At 48.9% G+C, this 8,650-nt stretch overlaps 2 protein-coding genes across 3 annotated transcripts; both read right to left on the bottom strand.

The window, feature by feature from the left end:
• Positions 1-2,620: 2,620 nt before the first annotated feature.
• On the bottom strand, positions 2,621-3,310 carry LOC120665350 (histone H3.2). Its single transcript, XM_039944896.1, has one exon. The coding sequence runs from the start codon at positions 3,205-3,207 to the stop codon at positions 2,797-2,799; it is 411 nt and encodes a 136-aa protein (XP_039800830.1). The 5' UTR covers positions 3,208-3,310; the 3' UTR covers positions 2,621-2,796.
• A 455-nt stretch (positions 3,311-3,765) lies between these two features.
• LOC120665349 (actin-1) lies at positions 3,766-6,844 on the bottom strand. Of its 2 annotated transcripts, none has more exons than XM_039944894.1 (5): positions 6,571-6,844; positions 5,618-5,685; positions 5,146-5,539; positions 4,444-5,057; positions 3,766-4,110 (listed from the first exon to the last, which is right to left on the bottom strand). In XM_039944894.1, exons 2-5 carry the CDS (start codon positions 5,672-5,674, stop codon positions 4,045-4,047), a joined length of 1,131 nt encoding a protein of 376 aa, XP_039800828.1. In that variant the 5' UTR covers positions 5,675-5,685; positions 6,571-6,844; the 3' UTR covers positions 3,766-4,044. The 2 variants fall into 2 exon arrangements, with proteins under 2 accessions (XP_039800828.1, XP_039800829.1); XM_039944895.1 differs by lacking the exon at positions 6,571-6,844 and adding an exon at positions 6,479-6,497.
• Positions 6,845-8,650: the final 1,806 nt, after the last annotated feature.

Below are 8,650 nucleotides of genomic sequence, written 5' to 3'. Positions count from 1 at the left end.
TGCGAGATTCTCTTCTCAAGAAACATGCGCAAAAAAAAACCAAACACGGCCAAAGGTTTAATCTTGCAGGTGCAAAGCCTTACAAGCAGTCACTCCTCGGAACGATAATGCTGTCCGCACTGCGGTATGATACCCCTTCCTCCAGTGGGGAACCGACATTTTGGGACGAACCGGCTCAAGTGGGTAGAGAACAGATAGGGCTCGTTTGGCACGGCTCTTGGGAGGGCTTCACGAGCGGCTTCACGTGAAGCCCTTCCAAACGTTTGTTTCAGGACCGGCTTCACACGTGAAGCCGGTTCTGAAGCTGTCGGCGGCTTACACAGGTAAGGTGAAGCCATGAAATCGTGGCTTCACGCGGCTTACACATCAATCTAACAAGTGAAGCTGTTTTATCAAATATTTTCTAAAACGGCTCCAACTCCACCAGAGAAGCCGCTCCATCTGAGGAGCTAGAGCCGGAGCTGTTTTTGGAAGAGCCGAAACCCTGCCAAACGGGGCCAAAGATTTGCAGAGAAGAAGCGCAGCAGCAGGGCTTGCTACTGTAATGATCTGATGGAGCCATAGGCTGCTACCACTACCGGGCACTCCTTGGTCTTCTTATCATCGGCCGTTTGGACGTTTCATGGCCCGCAGGCCGCAAGCACTACTTCAGTGGTGCTGCATCATTTTGGGACTCTGGATGGATGATAGTCGACACAGTACTAGGGTGCCACCAGTTACTCCATCAACGAATAATTTCTTTTCAAAAGAAAAAACTTCAGGAGCAGTTAAGCAGCTGATTGAATCTCACAGCAGTACAGCACTTCAAGTGCCCTGGTTGTCAAGCAAAGTTAAGATATCGTTCGCGCTGCTTCAGCTGATGTCGAAACACTACGCAAATGACAGGCCACAGCGAGAACCTGTGATGCGCATTGGATAACAATCCATTGGACAACAATCAGGTACTAACATACTTACTCGGAAGCAAAGGTTCATGTTTACTTGGTCAAGCAAGAAAATGGAGTCTGCTGAGGAGTTAAATCCAAAAGCATATCAAATATTGACGTTGCTGCTGGACACTGAATTAAGCCAGGACACCTGCACGGCTGTATCCCAGTACTACTATCTGAAACAAAAATGCTTTTTTTATCACATTCTATCTCCAGCGTTTTTGCTGTGCCTCAGAAGAAAGAAACCAAGGCGCACTGAAAATAATGGCGAATGAGAAATTTCAACAGTTCAAGACATCATCAAGGCATCCTCATTGCTGCAAGTTGAGCTTGATAGTTTTGTTATAGGGTTCAGAAACATCTAAAAATTGGTGTTTCATTTGTGATGCAGTCCAACAGATACTATGACTTCCGGAATCACATAGCCCTGAACTTTACAAAAATGATTTGCTACAATGCTGCTAGTATCACTAGGTAATGAACTAGTCAACACATAGTACTAGGGTGCCACCAGTTACCCCAACGAGTAATTTCTTTTCAAAAGAAAGAACTTCAGGAGCAGTTAAGCAGCTGATTGAATCTCACAGCAGTACAGCACTTCAAGTGCCCAGGTCGTCAAGCAAAATTAAGATATCGTTCACGCTGCTTCAGCTGATCTGTCGAAACACTACGCAAATGACAGGCTACAGCGAGAACCTGTGACGCACATTGGATAGCAATCCAGAAAACAATCAGGTACTAACATACTTGGCAGCAAAGGTTTATGTTTACTTGGTCAAAAAAGAAAAATGCAGTCTGTTGAGGACTTAAATCCTAAAGCATATCGAATATTGACGTAGCTGCTGGACTCTGAATTAAGCCAGGACACCGGTACTCTACGGCTGTATCCCAGTACTACTATCTGAAACAAAAATGCTTTGTTTGATCACATTCTTTCTCCTGCGTTTTTTATGCGCCTCAGAAGAAAGAAATCAAGGTGCAGTGAAAACAATGGCGAATGAGAAATTTCAACAGTTCAAGACATCATCAAGTCATCCTCATTGCTGCAAGTTGAGCTTAATAGTTTTGTTATAGGGTTCAGAAACATCTAAAAATTGGCATTTCATTAGTGATGCAGCCCAACAGATGAGTACTGGAATCACATAGTCCTGAACTTTACAAAAATCATTTGCTACGATGCTGCTAGTATCACTAGGTAATGAACTAGTTAAGAATCTGAGACGCCCAACCAGATCCAGGTAACCTTCATGGTACAGAGCCAGGAAATTTGACATGGAGTTGATCTGGATTCTTGCTTTCAGCAAAGCAAGGTTGGTCTATTTGAACTGGGTTAACCTGAAAATTGGAAGAAGTTCCACATCTCCCAGATAAAATATTCAGCAGTCAAATTAGGGATCCAAACAGTGCTGCACGTAGCACTAGCACTACTAAAATGATCCAAGAAATTTTACAACACATAGCACTAGCACATCTACAAAATTCCAGATGTCTAGCAACTTCTGAAACCAGCGCAAATGAGAAAATCGGATGCCTCAACACATCGTGCAAAACAACCTGAAAATGCAGAAACATATCTGATGCAATCTAACACAAATAGAAATTGACAAAGGGAACACACAAAACAATTCGCCTGTCGCTTGAACCGGCTCCATGTACGTATCCACACAAACAATGAACTGAGAACAGACTCAGGATCAGGTAACTAACTTTTCCATTACTGATGATAATGAGATGGAACATCAGAAGCTACATCACACCAGAACACTACAGCCATACCACGAACAAGGAAACAACCACACCACCACGACATAACATAGATCAAGCGACTACGGAACACATCTCTACATTTCCACACATCAGGCAAGCTCTAGGCCCTCTCGCCACGGATGCGGCGCGCAAGCTGGATGTCCTTGGGCATGATGGTGACGCGCTTGGCGTGGATGGCGCAGAGGTTGGTGTCCTCGAAGAGCCCGACGAGGTAGGCCTCGGCGGCCTCCTGCAGCGCGGCGACGGCGGAGCTCTGGAAGCGGAGGTCGGTCTTGAAGTCCTGCGCGATCTCCCGCACCAGCCGCTGGAAGGGGAGCTTGCGGATCAGCAGCTCCGTGCTCTTCTGGTACTTGCGGATCTCACGGAGCGCGACGGTGCCGGGGCGGAAGCGGTGGGGCTTCTTCACCCCGCCGGTCGCCGGGGCGGACTTGCGCGCCGCCTTGGTCGCCAGCTGCTTGCGGGGCGCCTTGCCGCCGGTGGACTTCCTCGCCGTCTGCTTCGTGCGGGCCATCGGGGACGGAGAGGGTGGGCGAGGCTAGGGATTTGCTGGAGTGGAGGGCGCGAGGTTGCAGGAGGATTTGGGAATTGGAGGATTGGAGTGAGCAGGCTGCGGGGATGGGAGGTGTTTATGTAGGCGGCGGGTGGGCGGGAGGCTGGGAAATTTTCGTATTTTCGGCGGTGGTGGGCTTTGGTTTTCGGGAGGAGCGGCGCGGTTTGGAGCGTTGGATTTGACGAAGATGGATGGCTGGGATTGGTTTTGGTGGGAAGCACGCGGATCGTGGGGTTCGATCCGTGGGCGTGGTTTCCTGCGTTCTGATTGGTTTTCGTTGCGCGACGGGAGTCAGGGGACCCACACGTCAGCGTGGCGTGGGCTGGCTACTGTTGGTTCGCAGCTTCTGGGCCGAGAGGCGGCCCAGCCATACAAATGATCCGTATTTTCTGTACAAATGATCCTCTCATTTGCGAGACCGCGACTGCGACGAACACACTCGTGATATGGCATCTGGTACATCTAGGTGGAATGTTCGTAAACGCCATGAGCTGTACGAAACGAAAAGAAATCACAGGATTTTCCGGGAAATTATGCAGATTACTGTATTATTACCTCAGACTCGCATAGACATCAGCCGGAACCAAAACGCAAACTAGGTATGATACGAAACAGCAAACCAGATATATGAACAAACCATTCAATACGACACGGAGCAACACGTACTAGTGTACACGGCTACTGTTTATTTCTGTCCACTTGATACTCTGCGGCTGCCTCTTCTGCATTGCTCCAGGGCAACGGGCTGACCAGGCGGCAACCTTCTTGGATGTGCCATGTCAAGCTTCTCCCAGACACTTAGAAGCACTTCATGTGGACAATGCCGGGACCGGTTTCGTCATACTCTGCCTTGGAGATCCACATCTGTCAAAAAATTACCCAGAGTAAGAGGGGAATTGAAGTGTATGAATAGAGGAAGGAAAGGAACACACTGCAAGAAAATGTACAGCACAATCACAATACTTACTTAACTGTATTCTAATAAAACAAGCCGTAGCTGTTACCATATTCAACTCCTAGAATATTGCTAGTTTTTAGTTTTTACTCAGATGGCACTTCACTACTTCTCTGACTAACCTAGGATGCAGAGCAATATCTAAAATGCCCAGGGTGAGCACATCTATCAGCAAGCTGCTATATTTTTTTTCCTATATCCAAACTGTTATAAATTTTCATGAGAAACTGTGAGAACACTACCTGCTGAAAAGTGCTGAGAGATGCCAGTATAGAGCCACCAATCCAGACACTGTATTTCCTTTCAGGTGGCGCAATCACTTTAACCTTCATGCTGCTAGGAGCCAGGGACGTGATCTCTTTGCTCATACGATCAGCTATCCCAGGGAACATAGTAGATCCTCCACTGAGCACAACATTACCATACAAATCCTTCCTGATATCGACATCGCACTTCATGATGGAGTTGTATGTAGCTTCATGTATGCCAGGAGACTCCATGCCAACGAGAGATGGCTGGAAGAGCACCTCAGGGCACCTGAACCTTTCTGACCCAATGGTGATAACCTGGCCATCAGGCATTTCGTAGCTCTTCTCTACAGAGGAGCTGCTCCGGGCAGTTTCCAGCTCCTGCTCGTAATCAAGGGCAACATAGGCAAGCTTCTCTTTGATGTCCCTGACAATTTCACGCTCTGCACTTGTCGTGAGGGAGTAACCTCTCTCTGTGAGGATCTTCATTAGGTGATCAGTAAGGTCACGGCCGGCGAGGTCCAAACGGAGAATAGCATGAGGAAGTGTGTATCCTTCATAGATCGGAACAGTGTGGCTCACACCGTCACCAGAGTCCAGCACAATCCCTGAACACACCGAGAGAAATGGTGTCAGTACTACTTGCTGTGATCTTTTTAGTAAACATTTCCATTTCCCAGGTGACAATAATCTTACCTGTTGTTCGCCCACTAGCGTACAAGGATAGAACGGCCTGGATTGCAACATACATTGCCGGACATTCAAAGGTCTCAAACATGATCTGAGTCATCTTCTCTCTGTTGGCCTTAGGGTTGAGAGGGGCCTCGGTCAGCAGTACAGGGTGGTCTTCGGGCGCTACACGGAGCTCGTTGTAGAAGGTGTGATGCCAGATCTTCTCCATGTCATCCCAATTGTTGACGATGCCGTGCTCAATTGGGTACTTCAGTGTCAGGATACCTCTCTTCGCCTGAGCTTCATCGCCCACATAGGCATCCTTCTGGCCCATGCCAACCATGACGCCGGTATGGCGTGGCCTTCCCACGATGCTGGGAAAGACAGCTCTTGGTGCATCATCACCGGCAAAACCAGCCTGTTAATATAAAGGAGTTGATTCACAATTAGTTGATGGTAGTAGAGTTTACTGAAGAGTTTTGTGCGGGATAACAACCTTGACCATTCCAGTGCCATTGTCACACACAATAGGCTGAATATCCTCGTCGGCCATTCTCTAGTACTCTGTAACAAAGATCAATGTTCAGTACATATTCAGAGTAAACTGCAGTAACTTTGCGTAGTGGTAGGCAGGAGGACCGGTAATCAAAATAACTTTTCTACCCGTATTTAAAAGAAAAAATTCCTACAATTATCTTGTTTTAATTGTGACCTCTGTACAGGACAAAGGAGTATAACAGCCTGAAGTACCAAACATCTAAAAGTACTCGCGTGTAAACACAGATGCAGAGTCAGACAAATTCTACTCTCTGGTGATCTTAGTTTTCTAAACTAAGCAGATATCATCATCCATCGAACATAAGATTCACGAGGAACAAAGAACATCGTTTGGGGATATTTGCCGAAACAGCGAAGAATTATCCATGCACAGTTTGGCCGAGCTGCTGTTGTATGTATTCATCAAATCACTACTGCTGCACGGCAATAAACTTCAGGGCAACAGTACTAACCCTGGCAGCGAAAATCAGCGGGGAACCGTAAAGCTTCACGGCAGTGTTTCTGCTCGAAGTTAATTCCTAGAATCCTTTGTTTAATATTCCTATAAAAATAGTTCATTACTAGCTCACCCCAGGCAACAGATGGGCAGGCCTAAATATTTCAGTGCAGAGCACAGGCGTCGCCACTGCATAATCCTACAACTCAGTCGGCGCAAGAACGAGTGACTAACTAACTATCCCAGCGAATTTCTACGCCCTGCGAGGGGATCGCCCGCGCACCGAATAAACCACGAGAAATCAGCAGCGCCAGACGCGGAATCCACCCAAAAAAAAATCACCAGAGACCCGCCAATCCAAACCTGGCGAGGCGATCCGCCGGAGGAGAACCACTACGATCGAGCAGGGGGGTTGAGAATCTGAGACCGAACAAGCCGAGGGAGAGGAGAATCACCTATCCGAAGCTGCGCGCCGATCGCCCCGGCCTCCGGAGCTAGGAACGGAGGAGCCTGGAGTCTGGAGAACTCGATCGGCGGGTGACGCAAAGCCTCGCGAGCAGGCAAGCAAGAGACAAGGGAAGGAAAACGCACGGGCGGGCGGCGTGACGGGCGGGGCCGCCGGGCTCGGGGTTTATGCTACACGCCGCCGCCTTCTCGAAGACAGAAAAAAGAAGTGTGCGCTACACGCACCGCCCGTAGAAAACGGCCGGGGGCTGCGCGCCTGCGTTCGTGACGCGGACCGCGGGGTGCTAGTCCCGAACGAACCTTTATTCCACGTAACGCTAGCGGATCGGCACGTGTCGTTCCCGGTGGACACGTCCGAGGGTGTACTGTTGTGTACCGCGCCGCAGCTTGAGAGAGAGAGAGAGAGAGAGAGAGAGAGAGAGAGAGAGAGAGAGAGAGAGAGAGAGAGAGAGAGAGAGAGAGAGAGTTGAGACGTGCAGGACTCGTCGCCTGTGTTGCTGGTATGGGTCCGGCAGGGAAAAGGACCCGAAAGACGCCGCCGGTCCGGCCGCGCCGTCGCCGTCGCGAGGAACTTTCGGTGCCCAAAGCGGGTACGACCACGTCGGCGCCAGCGGAGAATTTTGGCTGCTGGGTAGGGCCCCCCGACGCCGGCAACTAGCTGCGGCCGCCGGCTACCGGCCCGTCGCTTGCGCCTGATGCCGGCCGCACTAGACAGTTTTTTCCCAAAACTTTGTCGCGGAGTTTCTCGCGCGGCACGGGGGTTGGACTTGGCAGATGGCCCAACGAGGTGGCCTTTGCTCTGCTGGTGATGTTGGGCAGTAAGGTAGAAGAGGACGATGTTGGGCTTCGGATGAAGATCAAACGTCCATCATCCTCCTCTTCTACCCTAGCACGACCCAACGCTGGCGCCTGCCCTGGCGGCCATCTTTCCTCACCTGAGCGTCGTGCAGGGTGCCAGGGTCTTGGCGAAGTGCCGCGCCGCTGCCCAGCTAGCTCGGCCCTGGGCCTGTTTGGTTCGTGTAGCAGTATAGCTGGCTCGTATATGAGAGCTAGACTCACGTGAGACATGTTGAGCCAGGATTGAAACATATGGGGGCCAATTTAGATCAGGGGGGCCACACTTTGTTAATGTACAACATTAGCAATGAGATTAGAGGATGTTATCTCCGCCCCTGAGCATATGCGACGCTTATCATGTTTGGTTGATTGTTTCTACATAGCCTGGTTGAGAAGAGATATTGTTTCATTGTCTGTATGAAAATATGATTTGTGAGATAAAAATATTATAAGATTATGTTTATGATTTTTATTTTGTACAAATATACTCTTAAAACTTTTATTTTATCTATTTGTATCTTAAACATCTTTGAAACACATTAATATCACTTAATATTTAATAATTATATGCTAATCATAATTAGTCAGATAAACAACTGCACTCAATGAGCCTAGCCCAGCAGAAAGGACCGATTCGGGCGTTTTCCCCAAATGCAGGATGTTAAGGGCTGTTTGGTTGGGAGCCACAGCTCGCCATGCCATGCACGTTCACGCCACAGAGTGTGGCAAGCATTTCAGGCACCAGAGCCACAACTCTCGCAGTTGACTATAGCATGGTAGCATTGTAGCGTGGCGTGAGCATGCATGGTTGCCGAGTTGTGGCTTCCAACCAAACACGCTCTTTGTTTGCATGCGTAGAGCCTGACTCAACCAAATGTATAGGCAACCAAATACTGGCACCCTGCATCCGCCAACCTGGTTAGGCAGATGCAGGAAACCAAACAACCCCTTTATAGATCCTCTATCATGTATGCGGTAATCTCCTCCCTATCATCCAACGTTGCAAATAGTTGTACCTACCTAACGTGTGGCCTATATCCACAAATTCTTTTCCTTTAGGTTACCATCTTTTAGCAGCAAAACTCATTCTCAATGAACTAGTTCGCTGGAGGTATAAGAGATGATAGCAGGAAGTAGGCCTGATCATCTATCGGGTCGGGTCGGGTCGAAAGAGATCATCAGGATGGATTTTTTGGCCTAGCCTGGTCCAGCATGTAGTCGGGTCGGGTCAGG

This window comes from Panicum virgatum, chromosome 3N (genome assembly GCF_016808335.1).
Source record: "Panicum virgatum strain AP13 chromosome 3N, P.virgatum_v5, whole genome shotgun sequence".
NCBI lineage: Eukaryota > Viridiplantae > Streptophyta > Magnoliopsida > Poales > Poaceae > Panicum > Panicum virgatum.
Note: the sequence above shows the minus strand (reverse complement) of the source record. Positions and strands in the feature narration are given on the sequence as shown.